This window comes from Diuraphis noxia, unplaced genomic scaffold, assembly GCF_037042655.1.
Source record: "Diuraphis noxia isolate RWA-SAM2 unplaced genomic scaffold, SU_Dnox_SAM2 contig0003, whole genome shotgun sequence".
In the NCBI taxonomy this organism is placed as follows: Eukaryota; Metazoa; Arthropoda; class Insecta; order Hemiptera; family Aphididae; genus Diuraphis; species Diuraphis noxia.
The window spans coordinates 19,277,870-19,304,727 of NW_028301713.1; the positions used below are offsets into that span (position 1 = coordinate 19,277,870).

The window sequence follows — 26,858 nt, forward strand, 5'->3', positions numbered from 1 at the left end:
ATGGTGTGACATAAAATGGAATTTTTTAAATAATAATAATTCGTTGTACCGAACGGATTGACTTCTGAACAACCACTGAAACTATTTTTTAACATCGTCCTTATGTATCCATGAATTATGGGAATTGTCAAATCCCACCCACTTGACATATATCTGGTCCCCCTTCTTTCGTACAATTTTTTCAATTAAATAATCATTTGGATAATTGGTTTTAGATAATTCTTCGGTGTAAAAACAGCCGGCTATTGGACAATCATTATAATCGTGTAACTGATAAGTTGGTGGTATTGTTTTATTTATTTTTACTATTGTAAATATTTCTGTTGACCAATTGGGTAAATACCCTTTTGTGAAAACTCCTTTGTGAATGCTTATTCGAACTTTATCGCCGACATGAAATTTTACTTTTCTATTAGTGATTGTACGTTGTTTCAAAGTAACTAGTGAAGGATTTTCGTCTGCCTGCAATGGTGTCATCCCAATCGTTCTGTGTTTCGCATTGTTGTAATTATTGATTAGGTCAGGTAAATTGATATCCATTCTTGTGAACCCAGAGCAGTAAATTCTCTATACATGTTTGTTTTTAAAGTTCGATTAAACCTTTCCACAAAACAGGCTTTTGTCGTGGAATATGTGCTATACTTTTTTATATTATGCTTAGTCATTAACATGTCAAACTTTGAATTATAAAATTCTTTGCCATTATCTACCTGCAACAGTTTGGGCGACCTATCTACAAGTATTGTAGACATGGCTTTGGTCACTTCACACCCTGTTTTTGTTTTCAATGGTACGGCCCAGGCGAATTTCGTAAAACAATCAATCACACAGAGAATATAATTATATCCTTTGTTTTTCTTTGAAAGTGGAATCATCTCGACCAAGTCAGCCTGCCACAAATCGTTTTTTCCATACACATTTACTCTTCGCCTCGTATAATTTTTCCTAGCCGGTCTGTGAAGTTCGATAGCTATGTTGCGTTTATACATTTGGTATTTTCCTTGTTATACCAGATTCGTACAGTTCTTCAAAAATAGATAATATTTCGTTTGAAACCCCAGTGTTTCCAGCAGATTGAGAGGCTAAAAGAAGTCGCAACCTATCAACCAGCTCATTTGGGTCATTCCAATATACTAAATCATGTGTTTGTAATTTCACACCCATTCCCGATGGAAATAGCTTGCGAATAATTTGTGTATATTTTGTACCACCTTTCTTAATTTTTGCACCGTCCTGTGTCAAATGTGCTGAAGTTTGTATTAGTATTTCTTTATATGTATATAAATCATTATCAGTATATTGCATTGGATATCTGAAACATAATAACTCAACAAGTCCAGGCGTTAGCTGATAAGACGTATCTTTGATAATTATTGCGTTGTTTTTGAATTTTACTTCTTCTTGACCTAACTTGCTTTTTCCATTAGAATATTTTTTTGGACCATATATTTTATCTTTTTCCTCTTCTTCTAATGTACGAAAAATTTCAGACTGGCTATCGGATGCTATATATGGGGTACCTTCAGCTATAATTTCATTATTACCGGCTTCGGAATTTTGTAATTTGTTCAACGGTTCGATTATTGGTTTAAATGTTTGCGTTACATAAGATTGAATATCAGCTTCACCTCTTTTCAATGCTTCAAATTTACGTTTAATGTTTTTCTTGGCAATAACTAATTCGTTCAACACTGCACTTCTGTCTTCCATGGTTGAGAATGAACTACATTGTTTTATACAACGACAAATGTGTCGAAACCGTGTCGATACCGTCCGTTGTCACGTTCACAGTCTTTACTTATCACGACGAAATTAAATCTCCCCCTACTCCAACACAAAGTACAAAACTCTTTAAATTCAGAATAGTTCATATCACCCGAACAGTGTTCCATATAAACGTGTTTTAAATTAGTCGCGTCTTGCTTGAATAATATAATCATGTTGCTATTATCTCGAATAAGTTGTTTGGGTATGCGAGCGAATGATTGTGCTAGATAGAACACGTCGATATTGTTGTGTCTACAACGCGTGTAGTAAGAACGTACGATATTTTGATTTTCACATAAAATATCGTCAAATATAAAAACAGAATCTGATAATGCTTTTTCTGGTGGGATAATAACCTCGTCGTTTTCGTGAAAAGTGAATAACTGAACGCCCTCTACATCTTTTAAAATTTCACAAAGCATTTTATATTTAGGTTGATCGAGTGTTTTCGAATATATATAAACGTTGTGAAAACGTATACCATTGATGTTAGTCAATAAAGCATAAATCAAATTTGTCTTGCCGCATCCGGAAGGCCCGACAACTAAAGCACGACAAGTATTCGGTAAAAGCTTCCCATGCCTCGATTGGAGATAGGCGGGTCGACATTTTCCACTGTGAGTTTTATTTCTTGATCTACAAACTTCATTATAAATACTTGGGTAATCTCTGTAATCTAATCATTACACGATGTCACCCGTTCGAAGAAACAACAAGAATAAAGGCGAAGGTATCGTGAACACTTATAAACAAATTACCATTTGACCTTCATTTACCGGGTAATTATAAACCATACAACACACATAACATTCAATATAATCGACTCATAATTTTAGGTTATCAGTACTGCGGCCCAGGTACAAAATTGAAAAAACGATTAGATCGCGGCGATAAAGGTATCAACCCCCTAGACTCGTTGTGTAAAGAACACGATATCGCTTATGATCACAGCAACTCTTTGACTGATCGTCAAAAAGCAGATTATATATTAGAAAACCAGGCTTGGAATAGATTCAAGTCAAAAGACTCTAATTTAAAAGAAAAGGCAGCAGCGTGGTTGGTCACTACTGACATGAAGGCAAAACGAAAAATGGGTGCTGGATGTGGATTCAACGCAGCAGTCAAGGCAGCTAAAAATGTATTAAAAAAAAATATGAAAGAAAAAAACATGATGAAATTAACAAAAAAATGTTTTGTGGCAGCTAAAAAAATATTTCTTAAAAACAGCAAGAAAGCTCGGGTACCTCGTGTTATACCTTTACCGAAAACTGGAGGAATGTTACCACTGATACCAATTTTTGCCGGTTTATCCGCACTCGGAGCGCTGACGGGGGGTATTGCTCACGTCGTAAAGACCGTTAGCGAATTCAATAGAAATGAACCTACACATTTGGGCAGAGGTTTATACCTCGCCCCTAATAAAGGTGGCTCGTATAAGATCGAGAAAGGTAAAGGACTATATCTCTCTTCACAAGGAGGTAGTTCGTATAAAAGAAAGGGAGTCCATAAATCTGTGAAGAAAACCGTAAAAAGGAAAAAAAACTAATTACTACGTTACCCAAAAGAGCTTTGTACGATTATGAAATTATAAAACACGCGCACATAATGAAAATACCTCATTTCATCGGAGTGTTTTCCAGAGATAGGTTACCTAAACGTCCTAAGCATAAAGAATCGGCTGTTATCAATTTGGACGTTGAAAAAAGTACCGGAACTCATTGGGTAGCGTATAAGAAAATCGGAAAACAAGTAGAATATTACGACAGTTTTGGAAATCTACCACCACCACTGGAACTACAATCGTACCTCAGCGGATGTAAAATACAATATAATTACACTAGGCATCAACGTTATAACACATATAATTGTGGTCATTTGTGTTTGAAATTTTTATCATGTACACGATAACATTAAACGGTAATTCCAGCGAAATGTCTTGTGATATTTTCCCGCCGTTAGAAGTACAAAATACCTCTCAGCTGTGTCTTTTAAGCCTGCAAACACATAATTCTATACCAAACGTAGAACCGGATTGCAATACAATAGGTTTTCACGATTCACTCGGAAAATGTGTGACTGTGACTATACCTACGGGATCGTACGAAATAATTAACTTGGAGTCGATGATTCAAAAGCTATTACCGAATCATGTTACTTTGTTTCAACTCAAGGCCGATGGAAGCACATTGAAATGCTCGATGACGTGTAGTCATGATGTTGATTTCACTATTGAACATAATATATCGAAAATATTAGGGTTTGAGAATAAAGTTTATTCTGCCAAGACACTACACGAATCTGAACGGATAGTCAACATAATGAAAGTTAACTGTATAAAAATAGATTGCAATCTAATTTCTGGTTCATTCAGTAATGGTATACCGAGCCAGACTATACACGAGTTTTTCCCTTCTTCACCGCTTGGACATAAAATCATAGAAGTCCCAAAACATTTAGTTTTCTACCGGCTTAATTCTTCGTCTATAAGTAAAGTGAATATAGTACTAAGAGATCAAGATAATAATTTGATCAATTTAAGAGGGGAGCCAATCACAGTTCGTATACAAATTAAACATTAAAATGGCTATTAAGTTCAACAGCTATATAAAAAGAAATGCTATCAAGAGTCGCTACAGTTCTACTAACAAGATTAATACGTCGAGACGTACGCCGATTGTAAAGAAACTATCAAAGAACAATCTATCATTTCTACGGTCTTTAAAAGTTCTATAATCATGGATGACATGTATTTGGACGTGGCCGGCGGATATGAAGATGAATGCAAAATAACTCAAATGCAGTACCACTCTTTCCTCCCCTATTCTTCGACAGCTTTATCCAATAACGACGAAATTAGAATATCCATTCAAAATATGGACGCTTACACTCTCCCCTGCGAGAGCTATCTCTATATTGAAGGTAAATTAAATATACCGGCAGATATTGCATCACATGCGAACGAAATTAATGCGAACGAAATTAATTTTACAAATAATGGTTTGGCGTTTTTGTTTTCTGAAATCCGGTATGAAATTAACGGTGTTGAAATACAAAAATTAAAATCTCCTGGAATATCATCGAGTCTTAAAGGGTTTTGCTCACACACACCGAATGAATTGAACAATCTAAAAAATGCTGCTTGGGACGTAGAAATGAATGTCAGTGAAAATAAAAATTTCACGTTAAATAACAAATTTGCTGGTTGTATCCCGCTCAAACACTTGTTAGGATTTTGTGAAGATTATAAAAAAATACTACTCAACTGCAACCAACAAATCATTTTAAACAGATCGTCTACGGACTCTGATGCGTTGTACGTTTCCGAGACCACTGCGAATGACAATAAAGAAAAACTCAAAAAAGTAGTGATTGAGCTGAGTAAAATTATTTGGAAGATGCCGGTTATCAGGGTGAGTGACAAAGAAAAAATAAAACTATTAAAAGTATTAGACTCTCGTAAACAACTCTCGTGTGCGTTCAGAAATTGGGACTTGTGCGAATATCCGGTTCTCCCTCAGAACACTTCTCATTCGTGGACGGTTAAATCGAGCAGTTTGCTCGAGAAACCCAGATTTGCATTAATTGGCTTTCAAACAGATCGAAAAAATAATTTATTTAATCCGTCTGGACGATTCGATCACTGTTACCTGAAAAACCTTAAAATACATCTAAATTCTGAAGTGTATCCATACGAAGATTTCCGTTCAGATTTCACAAACAACGTTACGGCCATTTTATATAAAGCATATACAGATTTCCAAAAATCATACTACGATAGAGAATATAGTGAGCCTCTACTGTCAAAAACCATTTTTGAACAATACGTACCAATCATAGTCGTAGATTTATCACGACAAAACGACAACGTAAAATCGTCGACTGTTGATTTACGCATCGAGTTCGAAACAGGCAAAGCCATTCCAGCGAAGACTGCAGCTTATTGTCTCATTTTACACGATCAAATTATAACTTATAACCCTTTTAATGGTGATGTAAGGAAATTGTAAATAGTTTGTAAATAAAAATACTTTTTTTAAACATCAAGTTGTTTTTTATTATCATCGACCAAAGCCACAATAAAAATGTAAGTATAAAATATTACATTTTTTTTTTTTTTTATTAATGTACCAAAGTCACAATAAAATATTACATAATTAATTATTTTCCAAAACTCAATCTACGGCTTGCTATTTCCCTTTCACGTGCTACGAATGCTCTTGTCTTAGGTCTGCTGACTTCAGTCTAAAAAAAAAAAAAATGTTTTTGTTTAGTATAAAATAATATGCAAAAATATGTTTGTATTACCTCAATTTTTGCCGAATAAGATAACCAGCCTCTTGCTAATTGTTTGAGTGCTTTGATTTTCAAATCTGCTATTAAGCAAGTACCTGCGACTGGAATACATTCTTTCAGTTTCCTAACTTCGATGCGGTTCAAATAATCTTCAACATCGGTTATGGCTGTATCTTTAGATAACGGCATTTCCTTTCCGAGAAACATTGAAATCTTACATGCCTGATCCAATGCAGTGGGCCGTGTGTGCATTGTTTTCATCTGAATAACTTCTTCAATGGCACCACTTAACTGTAAGATCCTTGCAACATTCCCTTTTGTCAACTGCACATTCTGGTCTTGAAGCAAACATTTGATTGACAGTATGTTGTTGCCGTTGCATTCTTCGATTGACATCAATTTAAACTCCTCTAACAGTAAATGTGATGGTAGTAAAAAATTGATGTTTTTAAGTAATACATTAAGCGATTCATATAAGTCCACACTCATTTTTACACATTTCATGTTACTTGTAATACATACAACACAATTTAACAAAAAATCCTGATCTAGACCTATATTTATAAAAATATTATCGTCCACGAAAAAAGTCGAACAGTCGATAAGTTGACTAGCCATTATGATGGATCAAACGCACAAATTGTCACTTCTTGAAGAGCGGGTTACGACTGACTTGTCCTATGCTCGTGTCACACGTTTTATGCAGTGCTGCCGTGTGGAGCGGGGATTAATCCCTACTCTATCCTTTATGGTGGGGATATGTATAACGAAATGAATAACACACATGTTATGATATAAAGAATATTTATTATCATCATTAATAAGATATTATTAAATAAAAAATTAATTTCGTATTCCTCTGAGTTGATTGAGACTTGCCGTCTGTTTAGTCAAACAAAGATGGTGGGGATGGTGAAAATCTGTTAAAGTAAGTCGGCCCATCGTTCTCGTCAACAGCCTGTAATAAAAATTTATCAATATCCGTTTATCAAGTAAATAATGTGTGTATTACCATAGGTTTGATTTTCCGAATTGGTGCCCTCGTTGGTAAACTCGAACGTGTTGAAAAGTATTCTCGAAACCCCCTGTCCTCGTCAGCACCCTAAAAATAAAATAACGGTTAACTCGAGAAAAATATTTATTTTTTTAATTTTTAAATTACCCGTGACTGTGATAAATCGTTTTCGTCATGTATAATCGACGGTGACAAAATTGAGTATCTTGGTGGCGATATGTCAACGTTAAAAGCTTCCGTTTTATTCTGTAATAAAAATAAGTAATCATGATACGAAAATTTTAACTATCGAAATATTTAAATAAATTTTCATACATTTATAGAGTTATTCAGCTTTTCCATCCATTTGATTGCCAGCTGTTCAGTTGCGAGTAATTTTATCTGATGTATGAAACTCTGTTTGTTTTTCGGTATATGGCTTGTGATTAATTCGGCATGAATTCCTTTTGTTATTGAAACTACTTCTTCAAGTTTCGCTGATTTATCAACATTAAAATCGGTTTTAAGGTAGTCGGTTATTTGATCGATTTGATTTAAAATAATAGGTCGTGTGATGGCGATTTTCATTGTTATGGTTTCAAGAATTGTGCTCTCTAAATCTGGAATTGTCATAAGATCTCTTCGATTTAATATAGTTCTACATCCGTCTATTTTTTTAGACTCCATGACCAAAACATGCTCTCCCTTATATACCATACTCGTGAGCAATACAAATTCATCTTCCAAAATAATAATTTTTTTATAACGTACAGTAGTATCCAGAATGTAAGATAAAACATTGCCCATCACTGAGTAAATACGCCTCAAGAAGTCTGGAGAAATATTTACATAGCGCGACGGCGTAATTATTTGCACGGCGATATTGAACTCATCTTTTGAATCGAAACCAACGTTTAAAAATTTACGGTTTTCAAAATCGATGGTAAAATTAGTGCAATCGATAAGTTCAGTCGGAGATGTAGGCGCAACATATTTGTACAACCGATTCATTTCACTGATTGATCCACCCATAATAACACTGTTACAAAACTCGCGACTTGACACTGTTAAAACAAAACTAAGACTGAATGTTCATACACTGAATTATTAACTAATTGTTTCGAGTATGGTGAGGATAATAACTTATAGTGGGGAAACGGTTCTGTAGTGGGAGACTATATCAAGTATACCTAATATGAGTGTTTTATATATGTATACCGTGGCAATTCGAATCCCGGACGATCGAAATAAATTTTTGCATTATTTCCATATATCAAACGTCACGTCCGACGGCGGCACCTATGGCTGGGCAGGGAGCGGTGGTATGTGGTGGCGGTGGGATGTGGTGGCGGTGGTGGCGGTGGTGGCGGTGGCTGTGGTTCCAGTAGTGGCATCTATGGCCGGTATACTAGTATATATAATAAGTAGTAAATATAATGTCTTATAATGCACATGATAATGTGTGTGTGTGTATGTGTGTGTGTGCGCGCGCGCGTGTGCGTGGAACAATATAGGTATAAAGGTATTATAAGTCTGATGAGTATGCGTATATAGATGTACATTACTAGAAAATATAACAGTTAGTACCCAAAGATCGGACTTGTAACCGCTGTGTTATATTCATGTAATATTAAATTACAGATAGTACCTACTCGTAAACTGTATAATATTAAGTTCGCGGTATTTTGTTCACAGTAATGTGTTAAGTGATATCTGTTTAGGGTATAGAACAGCTCGCAGGAATGTGATAGCGTACCTATAATTAAATATACTTCACTTAAATGGCTAAAATAATATGCACATAATTGGTCTGGTGGACCAGTGGTATTATAGCAGTCGTCTGTGAGGCAAGAGATTCGAGGTCGAGTCCTGGACAATCGAAATAAATTTTTGCATTATTTCCACTGATAATAATAATAATATTATACGTCACAACGGCGGCGGCGGCGGCGTCGAGTAGTTGGATGTTGCTGTGGGGCTGAGAGTGGTGTACCGGTTGCGGCACCAATGACCGGGTGGGTGGTGGTGGTGGTGGGACGGCGGCACCTATGGCCGGGCGGTGAGTAGGAGAGGTGGCGGTGGTGTATGATGAGGATGAGGAGCGGTGTACCGGTTGCGGCACCTACGGCCGGGCGGGTGGTGGTGGTGGTACGGCGGCAACTATGGCCGGGCGGTGAGTAGGAGAGGTGGTGGTGGTGGTGATGGTGGGGATATGGTGGTGTGGTGGTGGTGGGACGGCGGCACCTATGGCCGGGCGGTGAGTAGGAGTGACGGTGGTGGTGGTGGTGGTGGCGTATGATGAGGAGGAGGATGAGGATGAGGAGGAGGATGAGGATCTTGTGATTGAATTCTCTATTTTATACTACTACTTTTATTCAATCAAGTTTGTTTTGTTAAAGTGTAAAGAGTGTATTAATTATTTTGTATATGTTTAACTTGTATAATTATCTTTGTGGAATAGGAGGGGGCATGGTTAACATGTCTATCTTGATAATAGCAGGGTATATTTGCAATACAGGTACAGGATACAGGGCAATTTTTGTGTGTAGATTAGAGGAATGCTTTTGTCATATAAAATGGCCTCTGGTACCTCGTCAAAAAAAGGCTCCGGGAGATACAATTACAGCTATATCTTCTTGTGCGCTAGCATTGATGAGTACCGCAACGACTGTGAGGATTTAAAAAAAACATCTAGAACCAAAGACTGAATTAAACATGATTATAAAATAATTTTCTATCGCTCTGTACGCTAAATTATCACCCATATATATTATAACTATACCCGAGTACTTCAGAAAATATTATTATAATTAATAAGTATTATTTTTAGGTATTAATTATTGTTCATAACTTATACTGGTTACTTATAGTACTTATAACTAAAATTTATATTAATGAAATAGTTACCATATTACAATGCTGTATAAGGTTTTAATGGTTCTATGTTAGCACAATTTATATCTAGTGGGTCTGAAGTGAATAAGTGTTTATAGTTATTGATTAGTTTTAAGGCTTCTTTACGTTGTTTATAATTTAATTCTTGAGAAATGTTGATTACGTTTCCTTGTTTATCGGTGACTTCATTAATATTTTCGTTGTCATACTCATAATGTTTTTGCTTAGTGGTATACATTGTTTTTATATTATTTTCTGTTAATTATTTTTTTATTTTTGGCGTATTTGTTTTTACGATACTTGCTATTGTCATTCCTGCGGGAATATTACTGTAAAGATTTGAAAAATTGTAAAGAGTTATACCGTCTTCATTATTAACAATGCGTGCTAATCTAATGTTAGAAGCTTATTTTTGCTTAATCGTTCAATTGGTTCTATTACGTAACTTGTGTCTATTATATTAGTGTTTATGTCGAAGTTTTTAATATTTATTTTATTTTTTGGTGGAATATTTATATTGCAGTTTGATACAATTTTTTCTATATATTTTCGTTTGTCATAGTTTATGCTAGTTATATTATATTTTGTTCCTATATTGTTTTTATTGCTTTGTGTGTTATAATTGTACCATAGTTTATCCATAGGTATTAAGACATCGTTATTTAATTCTAAATTTTTATCTTTAAAATTGATGATTAAGTTATTTTTTATGTTGAAATCGTTTCCCAGTAGTATTTTACAGTTCAGTCCTTTGATTACGTACGCATTAATAGAGTACGGGTTTCCATTTATTTTTACCATTAATTTTATTTTGCCTAATTGTTCTAATTTGGTATTATCTGCTCCTGTTATAACAATATCTTCTTCATTTTTAACGAGTTCCATATCATTAATTAAAGATATATCTATGCAAGAAATATTAGATCCGGTGTCAATTATTGCATATTTTTCAATACCTTCGTGTTCTACTATTATTGATAATACTCTTGTATTGTAATGTTTGTCTACATGGGTACAGTCATGTTCATTAATATTTTTTGATTCATTGTTAATAGTGTTATTAGAGTTATTTAGATATCTATCTTTAATTTTATTTGTTTCAATTGTTGAACCGTCATTTTGGTTGTCATTGATAGGATATATATTTTCATTGTTTTGTAAAAGGTTGTCATCTTTTTCTTCGGGTAGTGATATTATTTTAATTTTTATTAAAGTATTTTGAAATATAAATTTGATCTATATAAATTTGATATTAAAAATGATACCCCATTTTTTATTGTCTAAGCCTGAACATATTTTAGGAAACGTTAATTTTTTAATTTTATTTTCTATGCAAAATTGTTTTGTATTTTCTAGAGTTTTGAAAATATTAGAATATTTAGGTTTGTCATTATAATTGTCTTTAATGATCAGATATAATAACCATTGATCGTCTGTTTTTAGGTAAGCTATTTCGTTAGTATTTTTATTTTGATTAATTAACTGTTTTGCATTATTAAATTTATTTTTAAATTTTAACGCTATTCCCCGGGACATAGTGAGACATTTGCTGACGCAGTGGCCTATTGCCCAAGTGTTGTCTAGTGAAAAAATATCTCCGGTTACTTCTAAATAGTCACACGCTCGAGTAGCATTCGAATTATTGCTGAGTAAGAAGTTTTGAAATTCTGACTCGAGTTCTGGGTTATTTTTTAAATACATGTTTTCAATTTCTGTTTCACTATTATTTCCGCTATCTAGGTTTTGATTAATAATAGTTTTATTTAATTTGTGGTCGTACCATTTTTTAATAAAATGTATATGATTATTTTTCTCTATTCCCTTTATTTTATTATAAATTATATTATTTAGTTCATAAGTGTCTATCCGAGTTAGCTGATCCGATTTTTTTTCTAACTCGGACCCTAATCGTTTTTTGGCATTTTACAATTGTCCGCGTAGTGTCCTCGCTCGTTACACCTGTAGCAAGTAACTCTCTCGGATTCTTTCGCATAGCGGTCTTCTCTATATTTTCCTGGTACTCTTTCTCGACTATTCTCTCTGCTGTATTGCCGGTTTCTTGTGTATCTTTTTCCTTCGTCGTTGTTTTTACTACGCTGTTTATAATTTCCTCTTGTTTCCCTATCTTTATCATCTCTATGTTTATACGTTACAAAATCTCTGTCATAACTTCTGTCTCTACTACTTTCCCTAGAACTATCATAATTGTTCTTACTTTCTCTTGAGTGTGATCTATCTCTATTGTAATTGTTATCTTTGCTATTTTCTCTAGAATATCTATTATACAAACTAGAGGGGTAACGACTATTATCTCTTTTATTGTAACTTCTCTCTTCGCTATTATTCCTCCTATATGGGTATGGACTGTTATTTCGGTATTCGCGTTTATCATTGTAGAAGTCTCTTTCCCTATTGTAACTTCGTCCTCTGTTTTCATTATAATCACGATTATTATTTTTTTGTTTATTGTTATCAAAATACACCGATTTTTTTCTTAATAAGTTTATTTTTTGTATTTCGTCACTTAATTTGTTTATATTTATTTTATTTTATCGATCTCTAGAGAAACTGTTCTTTATTTGCCTTCTCAATTCATTATTCTCTATTTCTATATCTTTTGTTTTAAGGTTTAATTGTAATACTTGTTCATTTAGAATTTCTGTGTATTCACTCATATCATCTTTTTTATCCTAAACTTTATCAGTTCAAATTTTTTTAAACTTTCTTTTAAGTTTTTTAAGCTATTATTGTCTTGCATTGAAATTGATTGTAAAATTTTATCCTTTAAACCTTTTAAAATATATCCACAAATATCTTTTTCGCTCATGTGCTTATTTACCTGCCTACATAAACTTTCTATTTCAGCTAAGTAACTTGTTTTAGATTCATTTTCCCCTTGCCTACGTTTTTCTAGTTTGATTTGCAATATAGTGTCATGTCCTATGGGTTGAAATTCATTTAAAAAAATTTCTTCTAATTCTTTCCATGACCAATTTCTTTTTTGGTCTTCAAGATTTTTTAAAAAAGTACTGGCTGTGCCTTTTAAAAAAATTGAAAAGTATTTTAGTTTATCGTTTTCATTCCATTCATTATTGTCGCTAATCTTATTATATTGCTTAAAAAATTTCCTAACGTCCTCAGTCCCGGTGAAATTATCAGGTTTAATCATAAGAGTTTTTTCATTCATTCTCCTTTTGCTCGGTGCAATTGGTGGGGGTAGAATAGAATTGGTGTTTAAATTAGGATTAGCTTGATTATTTGTTATTGAGTTATCTTTGTTGAGCATTATTTCCTGATATATGTGTTTCGATTTTTCGGGAGAAGTAATAGAATCCTCTAAGTGTATTAAGGTATTTTGATATAATTGGGTGCTTTGATCTTGAGAGTTACTACCCGAAGTATTTGAATTTTCTAAGATTTTTCCGACTATATTTGAAAATGAATTTAAACTATTGTTTAAGTTGTCGTATAATGCTAACGATGTTGGGTAAGTAGCTGGTGGATTTTTATTGCTGTCTTTTTGATCGGGACTTGAATCGGATAGCTCAGCGTCTTTTAGTAAATTTTTTAAATCAATTTTATTAGTGATTGAATTATTAAGAATTATATTACGTTTTTCAACGTCTAATGAATCATCCACGTCTTCCAAAGTTATAGCTCCTCTTAAGTATCTACTTAGTCTAGCTCTTAATTCGGTAGTATATAGTTCCAGTAGATTTTAGATTTTTATTTTCACAATATTGTATCAGAAAAGGTTTTTTAAGAGTATATATATCTGTTGCTGTATTTATCGTAATAGAAAAATCCGATCTAGGGTCTTTAAGTTGACTCATTAAACTATAAATTTGAAAAATTAGTTTAAATAATTCTAAATCTATACTTAGTTATATAAAATGTGTTAACTATAATTAATTACTTTCAACTAAAATTAAATACTTAAATTATAACATTTTTGAAATCCCGAAAAATTTAATTAGTAAAAGTTTATTAAATATATTGTAAGAAAAAATTATTTGAAGTGTTTATACAGCCAATTTATACTACTAGATTAATTATATTAAATTATAAAAACTAATTAAATAATTACTACCTTCACTAAATTTAAAATATAATTAACTAACGCTAATAATAATAAGAGAAAAAAAATATATTGATCAACGAAGTATTCGTATATATCAATTATAATCAAACACAAATATTTACCTCCAGTGTGTGAAACATCAAAATTGTAGATCCAATTGGTCGTTGACTTCTTGCCGTGAGAGATGAATCTGATGAAAAAGTTCAAAACGCGATATGTGTAAAAGTAAAACACACAAAAATGACTTGTATTTAATAAACACAAAAACAAAGAAAAACACAAAAACACAAATGTTCAAAAGAAATTCGGGTCGTGGGTCACGAATGACGTTGGGCGCCACTGTAGTATACCTGTCTGTAGTATACCTATCTCTCTATGGTACACGAAATAATTGATGAACAAATAATACTATTTGAATAACTTTATTAAAACATAACACAAACACACAAAAATATACGGGCCTCTATCAACCGCTTACCAATATCTCGCCTCTCACTCGAAACCCGTACTGTCCCCCTACTGTGGTGCTTACGTCCTTAAATATTATTTTACAATGAGCTGCCTCAGCTCATTTGCTTCATTGGCCTAATATTACGTAATTTAAATATTTAGCTAAGAGAAGTAATAAACCTATTATTAATTGGCACATGCCATATACAACAATACATATCAAAGCAGGCCTTCTTCTAGTTTATCATCATATTCTGAAATGACATATCCAACTTATCCACAAAATTTCTATCAACAAAATTTGAGTAAAAATATAATTGTTGGTAAGCAAAATACACCTATAACATCTGAAAATTACGATCATCGCATTAATCGTATTAATGAAGAAAACATTATAGCTAAAGCTTTTTCAATGTCTAATGAAAACAATCAGTAAACTACAATTATTTCATTGAATGTAGTGACTTATATTAAAAAAAAGTTAAACATTATTAAGTATATAATATCATTATTAATTTTAGATTCTGAACGAAGTGATGAATTTATTGATTTTACAATGAAGTGTGTGTGTTTTTTTTTTTTATGTTTGTTTTTGTGTCTGTGTACAGCATAACTAGTCGAAATAATGCTTCAATTTCAAACTTCGGGGTGGTTTCCGACGTAAAAGTGAATATCCTTGGTGCATTATAGAGGTCAAAATTAAACATTTTCCAACAGTTTTCAAAGAAATCGAGAAAAACAAAAAAAAAATGACAGAAAAACGGGAATTTTTACGCAAAACCAGTTTTCGACCAAATCGATATTTTTATATGGTTATAATTCAAAAACTCATCACTGTAAATACTTGAAATATTTTGACCAAATGTTTATGTTAATATTATCTATATACAGTTTAATTTTCAAAAATTTTTGACTTTTTTTGAGTTATTTATAGACCACTGAAATTTTCAATTTTTCAGAAATTTTTTTTTTGAAATGTCGATAACATTTTTTTAGCTCTATTAAAATATTTGAAAATTTAATACAGAGTTTGTCATAAGTTAGTCTTATAGTGATTAAAAAATTATAAGAATACATAGGCACAATCGAATGATCCTTTAGAACTGTATTTAAGGCCGTACATACTTCAGGAACAATTTTAGATATAACTTCGCTGGACACTTTGAATAAAAAGTGGAGACTTTTAAAACTATCACCTGTGGCCAAATATCTCAAGGTTAGGTATTGCCAATCTCCAATGTGTATCTTTTTTTGAAATGATCGGTGACACTTTACTTAATAAGAATTCAAAATCTGCGTGAGTCAAGCTGGTTAGATTTTCGGAAGGGCCGTGTTTGCGCCTAAATACCGTATAATATACGCCTATATGCAAAAACCTCGATTGCGCTTAATAAAATTAAAATACGTTAAAAAACTTATTTGCGCATAGTTAGGTTACAAATAAATAAATTTGGCAACATTGCAGTAAACTTTAAATTTCTCGTCCCACTTTTTTCAGACTTCGAACTGACTGAATAACATTTATTGAATTATTCTGTTGTGGTTAAAGATATGTCTTTACTGTTCTGTTTATATAGTACTAGCTGATCCCGTGTACTTCGTTGCCCGTTAAATGTACTAAATTTATATGACTCAAACTTTGTTCAATTCGTTATTTAATAATCGGTGTATGGATTTCAAAAGTTATCTTAACTTTTCCGTTACCGGGAATAAAAATGCTGATTTACAGAAGTATAATATTATCAGGTAGGCAATCTACCTGCGGTAGATCGCGGACTTGGTGCTGTTTGTACGTAAGTTTATGATTTAACTCTAAGGTATTAAAGTTATACCAAGTTTCCATTTTTACTTAATTCCACTAACGGTGAATAAATATAATCAATCAATACAAAATCCTTGATTATGCTAGCAGTATATTTTTATATATATAAATAGATAGCTGAATTACTCGGCGTTGTCCAGGGAAAAAATAGCCCGGGAGGTATTCAACTATTTTATATAAAAAAATGAGGATGAAAAAACTATATAATATTTTCTTATATTTTGTACCTTTTTTATTTATTAATTTATATATTATCTCTGTACATATTTCTATTAAGGTTATAATACTTCTTTGTAAACAATATTTATATTTTTTTTTGCTCATTTTTTGCTGGACAGATGGCGACACTGTAATTTCATCGGGCGCCCGGGAATTGGGCCACATTTTAACTACCTGTTCCGTATAAAATATTTGTTTACATTTTACTAACCCGGAGATTGGGCCATAAAAGTATAGCACGCTATATTAATACGAATATATAATGTTTATTAACTAATTATTATTGTTTTAACATATAAAAATATTTTTCGTCAAATAATTAATATTTTTTTAAATACTTCCATACAGATTAACTAATTTAATATACAACAAGGTCCATAAAATTTTCTATGAAAAAAATATTTAATAGGTATATAAAAATATAATACAAAGGCTCTCTGACCCACACGTTACATACACAAAACACAAAACGCATTTACGCAGAATCAGTTTTTCTATATTTTTAAGTAATCGTAGAATAAAATCACTCATTACAAAAAAGATAGATAATAATATTTTTGAGGGAATGACACATCCATTTTATATTTCATTGTTATTTGACTTTCAAAATAAACAAAATAATGTTGTAAATTCATAGAAAAAATTATTCTGCGCAAATGTGTTTTGTCTATGTTGTGCGTGGATCAGATATAGAAAAATAGTGCGCTGACATCCTCTTAAATATAATTTATTTTTTATTTTTTTTTATTAGGGTTAAGGCTTCGACAACTGAGGTCATTAGCCTGGGGGAACTGTAGGGGAAGGTACTGTAGGTTTTAAGCACGTGGGTATTTTTGGCAGAATTTTGAATGGGCACTCGTAGGTTTCTGCCATTCCCGGTGGGGGGGCGGCGGCCTCTCTCTCCAGACACCGCGAAATGCCCAAAGAGCGATGCCGCCCGTGACCGAGGTTCGAGCCGGCGACTGCGTGCATGGCAACAGACGCCTTAGTCCGCTCGGCCACTCCACCCCCAAATATTATTTTATTACAATAATTTAAAATGTAATAGTGGCCCAATTACCGGGCCTACCTGTAATAAATATAAAATTTTAGTGGCCCAATTACCGTATGCCTTTAAAAAAAAGGTGAATTGTGGCCCAATTCCCGGGCGCCCGAAAATCGAAGCACTTTTACTGCCCTAAAACGTGATTACAGACAAAAAAAAAAAAAAAAAAAAAATACAAAAAAACATACGTCATTGTAAAATCAATACATTCCTAGCTCCGTTCAGAATCTAAAATGCAAGTATTTTCTGTTGTATAGACAAATTATATAAACTATTACAAATGGTTATCTGAAAGAGCCTTAAACCTCTAACCAAAATAGAGCAGATGATGTTTATTCAAAATATACAGGGTGATTCTTTTATCAAACAACACTCATTATTTCAAAAACTATTGACTTTTTTTTAAATTTTTTTTTTCAGAATTTTAGAACCATCCTGTTCCAGAACTATATATTTTTTTTAAATATTTTCACCCTTATATTTATCAGGTTAACCATTATCAACTTTTGATTTTCAAATGACAACGTATACTTAAAATTTCATAAACTAAAAAGGCTATTTTTTCAATGAATTTTCACGTTTAAATTTTTATTTTTCATTAATCCGTTTACAAGATATAGCCTCCCAAAGTTGGGTGGTTTTGGGTGGTGTTTGTGTGTTATAGATGTATGTTAGGTGGTATTTACATACAAACACCATATAAGTGTTGTTTGATAAAAGAATCACCCTGTATAACACTCTGTCTTGGGGAAGGGGAAACATATAAATCGATTTCAACTGTATGCAATACACTACCCTGCAGAGTTTTTAAATTAATTGAAAGTATCTTCACAAAATAGAGCTCCTATCATGCTTTAAAGAAATACTATTACACCAGCATTATGTAATGGAACACTGTTATGTGTGAAATTTTTAAATGATGTCATAGAAGCTAAAATATTAACTGAATATGGACGTATAATATTATATCATATACTATTATTGTTCCGTATACATGACAATGAAAAGGACAACCTTCGTGTTATATAACATCCAGCAGTGTCGTTTGATGTTATTATACGTATTATTATTACTATTAAGTAATCGAGTCAACCGATAGCAGCGGCGAGCGCATATCATACGGCTTCAGAGAGCGTCGAGTCAGTACGCTGACAATAAATGCGTCGTTGTACCATTTTTTTAAAACTAATTATGCACATAATCGTTTACTGTAAATTTTTTTTGTTATTATATTTTCGCGCCTTCAAACGCATACCATGCAAATTATGTACTGCCCCTTGTCCATTTGATGCATACCTGTCATTTGCGTTCACACGCATAGGGTGTCATTCATTTGGGCGAATAACCCAAAATTTACCTAAGTAAAGCATATCATATCATTTGGGCGAGAAATCGACTGATCGTTTAGGCTAATTTATAAATTATTGAATAATAGGGAAGTAACATAACTATGTTCACAATAACTTTTATAATATTTACTACAACTAAATATTATTATTATATCGTTTCGGCTAATATAATTTATAAATATAGATAATGAATGATAATTTGTTAGATTTTACTAAGACATAAACGTATGTTTACGCAGGATTAGCACAAATCAATTATTATTATAATATTATAGTAATACAATAAACATTCATCATTGGCGTGCATCCTATTTCCAACAGCCCTTTGGTGAAACACGAGTGGTACTCACTGACTAGATACATCAGTTCATCATGCTCTATTTTTTGGTCAATGCCTCAACCAAAATCAAAGTCCAGGGTGGTTGGATGTGCAATACTGTATAGTGTATAGATAAAATCATATAAATTCGAAATTATAAAGTTTGAAGGAATAGAGACCAATAACCAATAAAAATTGTATGTTATGTTTGTAAAAAATGTCGGTGGGCCTTAACCCGAAAAATATGTTCTCCACCTCAACTGTGCATATATATATATATAGCTGTAGCTTTATTTATTTGCTTGCAATGTAAATAAAACACTATTACTGAACAAGAATGATTGAAAATATTTTAAGTCCAAATGATTAATTTGGAATGGTATCAGCATGAAGGTGCTTGCACTGACTCTGGTGGCTCACGTCTGCGTTTAGTCTATTCGGAGCTCTCATACATAGTCTTAAACTCAGCGTTTCCTCTCCAATCGATAAGATAAGTATGTGTCCATAGCCTATTTGTGTAAATGCGTAAAGGCGTATCACTAGGATACCGTAGCATCCCACGCTCGTGCGGCCGTTCGGTTCACGATTTTCTCTTATTTTGATATTCTACTCGCACCGGCGATCGAGGTTTGACACAATGTGATCGGTGGTGAAATCATATGCCCCCGGGACACTTACGTATATCTACGTGTAAAAACGTATTTAGTAGTCTTAGCGGGACGTCACTACATAACAATTATCAGGAAAAAATAAAAGAGTTTTTCTCCATCGTCATAAATGTATATATTTTGTTGTAACATATTGCGGAACAAAAAAAATCCATTGTATTGTAATCATTAAAATTCAAAATATTAACGCTATAAACGTGTACGTAAATTTTAGCCATAACTTAAAATACATCCATTGGGAGTTGACAAAAACTTAACAATATAACAAGAATCAATTTTAAATATTTCTAAATCAATTTAATTTATATTTATACTAATATATTAAGTTAAACTTAAAATAAATTTTTACCATATAATACATTTATAAAAAAAGTTACAAAATCTTCTCGGAAAACCATATTGTTACAGAAGTCAGTAACTGGAGTTGGTTTAAAGGTTACTGAAAAATAAATTCATATTACATTTTGTGATTGAGTGTATTAGGTGCAGCACACACCGATTGTTAATATTTTATAAATGACATTTTCAACAATCATAAACCAACAAATAATATTTAAAAATTTATTTGGTACTTTTAGATTATAGAATGAAATACAATTTATAAATATGAATATTACTAAATTTCCCAATTTTGATACATTTTATCAAAACACATGATGCTCAATACAATATCCGGACCCTGCCAGCGGGGTATTTGTGGGAGGGTGATAACCCCCCAAGATATGTTTGAATATCTTATTTTTTTAGGGCTATTAACTTATTAGGGTTAAATTCTTAAATTATAAGTGGAACCGAAGTGGAGTAGTAGTTACCCACTCACGCAGTTGATTGTGACTCCCACAGTCATCGATTCGATTCATAGTAAAGTGTAAAAAAAAATGCGTGGTTTTACAAGATCACAAATTTCCCATGCTTTCGTCCGATTGCGTCATCCAGTTTCCAATAGGTCCAACTCCACTAGAAGTAAATACCGCATATGTCACCTCTTGGAGTTAGGGGATAGTATCATGTATATAGTTATATATACATAGATAAATAGATTACATAGTCTCCTTACTATCCACTTAAGATACGCACTGACAAAAACCTTAAGGTCGTTTTCAATGAAAAAATATTTAAAAAAAATTAAGTGTTATATAAATAAATAATTTTTTTTTTCATGAGAAATTATATTTAGAATTTATTCTTGTCAATTACATAATGATCGCTTTATCAGCTCTTAAGCGATAGCTGATAATATAAACAAGATGACTGATTAAAGTCGACAACACGAGAAGCGTCCACTGGCCGCCACGAATCTAGCGACCAGTTCGCCACGTGGCGCGGGGGTTCGTAATGTTATACATTATGAGCAGGTTAGTTAACCATAGTTAGCTAACCTAACCTGGGACAGCCATGCGCTATGTGGTTTACAACCCAGGCTATCGGGTAGGGTAGCAGTAGCGGGTCGTAATAAAGAGGGATTACTTTTCGTTTCACCAACAGCCGGCAGAGGGAGCATTGCCCTCCCTAAACCCAATCGTTGCCCACTCTAAAAATATTAAAATATTAGATAAAATAATATAATTTAGATTAATATCATATTATTTTATATAATATCCTCGTGTAACGTTACCCCAGCCACACCTGGGGGAAAATCGAATTTCCGGGAAATTTATCAGACCAGGAATTATAAAAAGCTGGTCAGGAATTCACAGGAATTGAATACTAATTATTGGCCCGAAAAATTGCAAAATTCAGATTGGGGGTGGGGGATAATGTATGTATTACTTTTAACTTTTTATGAGAATATTTTGACAATTTTGATGTTTTCAAATCATTTTATATAGGAATGAATAAAATTCGATAAAAAATGTAGTTAACATTCATTATAAATGTGGTATTGCCATACCACATGGCGGATTATAATTCTAAGCACATACAAAGATGATTTTTGGTCGCAAATTAAACTAAAATGTTATTCTACACAAGTCCCAAAGCGATACTAATTTTTATAAGAATGAAAATTTTGACATTTTCTATACGAAAACAGTGTATACAAAATAAAACTCATTACGTACCAATATTCCCTGGAGTATAATAAAAATTGATATTAATTTTTAAATGTTTTAAGGTTTTAATAAATATTACTGGTACAATTCATCATGACGGAAAAACATAATCAACAAAAATTTTAGAAGCAAACCAAAAACGAAAAAATATATATAATGCACAACACATGATACTCCCGACTTGTTAATTAATATAACATGATGTATAGATATTGCATATTAATATATAAATGAGACATTTTGTCCCAAACTAAACGAAATATTATTTAACACAAAGTGGTTGTGTTACATATTATAAAGTTTAAATTAGAATAAGAAAAAACAATAGAAATGTGTGTGTCGTGATCGCTAACCATGATGCATTGGTGGTTTTTTGTTTGTACCTCAGTAAAAAAGTATTATTTAATCTGGATGTACTCCTTAAAACCCGAAATGTATGTTTGTATGAACATAACATAACATTTTCTATACGAAAACACTGTATACAAAATAAAACTCATTACGTACCCACTTCATCTGGAGTATAAATGAAAAAATATATATAATGCACAACACATGATACTCCCGACTTGTTAATTAATATAACCTAACCTATAGGTATTGCATATAAATATAAATGAGACATTTTGTCCCAAACTAGGCGAAATATTATTTAACACAATGTGGTTGTGTCACATATTGCAAAGTTTAATTTAGAATAAAAAAAAACAATAGAAATGTGTGTGTCGTGATTGCTGACCATGATGCTGATCTTGGTGGTTTTTATTCGTACCCACTGTAAAGCAGCATAATTTAATCCTTGTGTACCTACTCATGCCACTTGCAATTTGTATGTATGAACATAATCTACTAATGTTCAATTGATACTACAGTGGACCCTACCACAGCATTAACTGTGTCGTAGAATTAGGATATAAAATATTTGGATTCGGATTATATTATACAACCACAATCTTATATAAGCATTGAAACACATTATGAATAATATTTCAAAAAACGCTTAAATATTAACTACACATTTCTGGAATCAAGAATATTCACTCGGACACATTGATGTTAAATAGGTTAGCCTTCCTTAAAAATTAATGTATTACCACCTATTATTTTCATAACGGAAAACTTTGTGTAAATATACTTATGTTTTAAAAATTAAACTGATTACGTACCTAATGCACCTAGAATAAAAAGAAAATTAAAATATTGACATTAATTAAAATTTTTTTTTAAGTTTCCTGTTTCTAATATTTTTTATTAAGACATAAGAATTTTCTCCAATAACATTTGAAAAAAAATACTAAAATGTAAAATGTCCAACATGAGACACTCACAGTTCACAAATCAATATATATTATTATGTCACCTCACTCGATGATGTCCAAACCTAAACGACCAACCTAAATGATCCTGCCTCTAGGTATATTGCAAATAAATCTCTAGCCCCAAGCAAACCCATTTCAAATCTCGTTAATTGGCCCAAAATCCGTGAAATATTGTCAATCAACACTCATCCCAACGTCAAATTAGAAATTAAAAAAGGCGTTGATATAACAATCAATACTTCAAGCGAAAACATTCTTATTGCTTAAAATAATTCAATAAAAAATACGTCGTTAAATTGGTGTATCTTCGTTTTGGTACACCGCGATTCAGATTCTATAACTCTCAGCGTAGCGTTATTTCGATATCTGGTTCAAACTCCTCTTTAAAATTTCCAGATAGGTCTAAAGACAATCATTGGCTTTTTCGTTGAAATCAGTAAAGTGGTTTTCGAATTAGAAGTCAACAAATAATTATATTATATTAATTATTTCAAGATAGAATTTGTTTATTTGAGGCAATGAGAATGACAACTTGATTCATGAGTTTACCTCATATGACGTAGAAAATTAATAATAACGAATAATTTATATTATTACTATTATAATTTTCAACCTAGGATAACTTTCACAAACTATAAAAAGATTTCAATTCCTTCCGTGAATCTCAAGATCCATTTTTCACTTCCTCTTTAAAATGTCAATATTTAAAATTCCCGTTATATTGCAGATCCAGATCAATAGGGAAACCATTTCCAAAAATCAATTATGTAACTTTTGTAGCTTAAGATTTGATAGCAAAAAGCGTGTGATTGCGTAAGTGGTACTTGATTACTATTGTAAATAGTTACATTTTTATTTATGTCTTCCTTTTCTAATATACCTAATATTTAAGGGATTGTTATTTCGATTTTTATTATATACATGTTTTAAGAACAAATGGACTAATTTTTCAAAATCCAACCATTGCTCACCCAAATTACACTTTATAGTACATCTTAAATTTAATTTATATAACATCTCACAAACTAAACACATTTTTGGTATTATCCAAAAGTTTTTCTATTATCATGTAATAATTTGGGATCGTAGCCCCCCTAACAGATATTAAAATTGATGTCCCTCCTTGAAATGTCAATGAGTTTCCAAATAAACTTCTCATAATGGAGAATCGATAAACTCCAATATAAGACAATTCTAATATTTATCATAAAACTGATAACGTGCATTGATTTTCTAGAAAAAAATAAAAATTGTTATAAATTATGAAATATACTAAATAAAAATGTATTTTTAATTTTGCAGTTTTAAATAAAACAAAACGCTTTATCGAGACAGAAAATTTTATAAAACTTTTAATAAAACTCAAATATTTTTTTTCAAGATATGGCACCTGAATTGCTAATTTATATATTTTATCTCCTAGAATAATCTATTATTTTGATACCATTCACTTGGACTGAATATACTATGAACATTTCTCATAAATCATAATCTCCTGTCAATAACTTATGCCTAGGTCAATACTTCTTATTCAAATTATTTTTGTATTGAATTCTAAAAAATTAAAAAGGGAATGCAAAATTGTAAAAAGTTTGTGCGTACCTGTATGTTGAAATATCTTATTGATTTGGATATAATTAAAAGTGGTATGCATAAATATTTTCTACAAATAAAATGGACTCCGACCTTCCACGTTCTCACTCAATTCAAGCACTGGGTACATAGTTACTGTTTATGTCTTCATAATTAATTTTAATGTTAACACACAGAAATTGAATTTTACATACCCGTAGTACAAAAATAATTGCTCTTTTGATAACCAGTTACTGTAACAACATTTTAATAGTTTTCAATTGTTTTTAATGTATTTACATTCTATAATATTTTGCTTATATAAGCTAGTAACACAGTATGAGATAACAATTCTGTAGATTCTACAAATTATTCACTATGAGGAAAACATAGTACCTAATTGAATCTTCACATTTATTAGAAAATTACAAAGTGTATCTTTCTTATTTCCCTCTATAATAGTAATCACGTAAGAAAAATGTAAAAAAAGTATAAAATGATCCTGCACGGGAAAGTCCTTGACAAATTTGATGCCCAATGATTTACCATAATTATTTAACTACAATAAATTTATTCAAACAAATTTTCACACATTAATGTTATAAGCAACCCTACACAATCCATAAACTCATTAAAGTATTTGTTTTCGAGAGAAATATTCAAAATTTAAAAATTTGTCTTCGAGGCTCACAGGAAAAGGTATCCCTATTTATTATCTGAGAACCATTATGCAATAGATTTGATCGCTAAGTGATAATTACTATTATACACATAAAAATTGCTGTTCATTATTATTTTATTAAAATGAATGATTCTACAACGAGTAATTTTAATGGCCCAATCTATAAATGAGATATTCATAAAACAATAAAATATAAAAAGACGGGCACACCAGTAATACGATTAAATCTGAATTGAAAGATATGTATAACATCATTGTAAGGTAATCAACTTTGAGAAAAGACGTATTAATCTGTTATTTCCAATAAATTCCTAACATTTGGAATATTCTTCGGAAATTGTTTATAATCTGTTTTCATTTAGAATACACTTTTAATAGTAATTATACATGTTTGGATTAACTTCAATGATCCTATCTTTAATATCTATTAAACTACACCAACATTAGAATAATTTCCTTTTGTCTTTGGCATATCATCATAATACTACCAGTAACACTTTAGGATAAATATTTTGTAAATTCTACAAATACCAGGTGGGACATTTTAAACAAATTTCTAAATTAATTCGAAAACTATTTAGCTTATTTTACTTATGTCACTCTACTTAAACTTAATCAATAATCACTTACAAATCAAATTTTAATTTAAATAAAAATAAAATCTGAATTTTATCGATAAATTAGGAAAACATGTTTTGGTTTTTAATAAATTAAATATCATTAATTTTTTTTTCAACTATCCAATATTTTGCAACCCACCATTAGGTAGTTTGAACAACATTATTCAATGCATTATATCTGCTTTAGTATTTTAACTGCTGCACTGGTCACGACGCAAGATAAATAAGAAAAAGAAAAAGCAATGGATTTACATATTTTAATGACTATATGTTTAATGTTCAAATATTGAAAAAATTCACATTAATCACATTAAAGAACAATGATTGTATTTTGAATGATTTTTATAGATTTGTTAAATATGAATTCAAAGATAAAAGGTCATTGTATACGCTAGTCGATTCTGATCAAAAATGCTCTAATGGATATTCATGATAATAAATTCCTGGACTTGGGTATCCTAAGAAATTTTCTTACATATTTCATTAGAATTCCTTAAAAACATTCAGCATTCATTTGTGTAGGAACGAAGCCCTCTGTCGATACGACAACACTATAATTAAAAAATGATTACTCGCTATATCCCGCAGTCGACTTACGCATCACGCAAACACAAGTACACAACATATCTGTTTATTTTTGTATTAATTCTTCTTTATAATATTGTGTTATATGTGAAATAATTATGTATATGATAAAGCAGGCTATTACACG

The 26,858-nt window shown here is 31.6% G+C and overlaps 3 protein-coding genes across 3 annotated transcripts; 1 reads left to right on the forward strand and 2 right to left on the reverse strand.

Annotated features, from left to right (window-relative positions):
- The first annotated feature begins 4,502 nt into the window (after positions 1–4,502).
- On the forward strand, positions 4,503–5,774 carry LOC149056958 (uncharacterized). Its single transcript, XM_089223247.1, has one exon. The coding sequence runs from the start codon at positions 4,503–4,505 to the stop codon at positions 5,772–5,774; it is 1,272 nt and encodes a 423-aa protein (XP_089079373.1).
- A 130-nt stretch (positions 5,775–5,904) lies between these two features.
- Positions 5,905–6,713, reverse strand: LOC149056959 (uncharacterized). The gene is made up of 2 exons (XM_089224451.1): positions 6,073–6,713; positions 5,905–6,009 (listed from the first exon to the last, which is right to left on the reverse strand). The coding sequence occupies exons 1-2, from the start codon at positions 6,676–6,678 to the stop codon at positions 5,926–5,928; spliced, it is 690 nt and encodes a 229-aa protein (XP_089080577.1). The 5' UTR covers positions 6,679–6,713; the 3' UTR covers positions 5,905–5,925.
- Positions 6,714–6,847: 134 nt separating this feature from the next.
- On the reverse strand, positions 6,848–8,086 carry LOC149056960 (uncharacterized). The gene is made up of 4 exons (XM_089224450.1): positions 7,391–8,086; positions 7,223–7,321; positions 7,073–7,162; positions 6,848–7,018 (listed from the first exon to the last, which is right to left on the reverse strand). The coding sequence occupies exons 1-4, from the start codon at positions 8,084–8,086 to the stop codon at positions 6,947–6,949; spliced, it is 957 nt and encodes a 318-aa protein (XP_089080576.1). The 3' UTR covers positions 6,848–6,946.
- Between the last annotated feature and the right edge of the window lie 18,772 nt (positions 8,087–26,858).

Bases quoted from the DNA above. Each gene is read 5' to 3' on its own strand.
- LOC149056960 (XM_089224450.1), bottom strand. From the start codon at position 8,086: ATGGGTGGATCAATCAGTGAAATGAATCGGTTGTACAAATATGTTGCG. The intron at 7,322-7,390 runs GTATGAAAATTT...TTTTTATTACAG, and splicing joins AGCTGAATAACTCTATAAAT to AATAAAACGGAAGCTTTTAA. The intron at 7,019-7,072 runs GTAATACACACA...TTTTTATTACAG, and splicing joins TTCGGAAAATCAAACCTATG to GCTGTTGACGAGAACGATGG.
- LOC149056959 (XM_089224451.1), bottom strand. From the start codon at position 6,678: ATGGCTAGTCAACTTATCGACTGTTCGACTTTTTTCGTGGACGATAAT. The intron at 6,010-6,072 runs GTAATACAAACA...TTTTTTTTTTAG, and splicing joins CTTATTCGGCAAAAATTGAG to ACTGAAGTCAGCAGACCTAA.
- LOC149056958 (XM_089223247.1), top strand. From the start codon at position 4,503: ATGGATGACATGTATTTGGACGTGGCCGGCGGATATGAAGATGAATGC.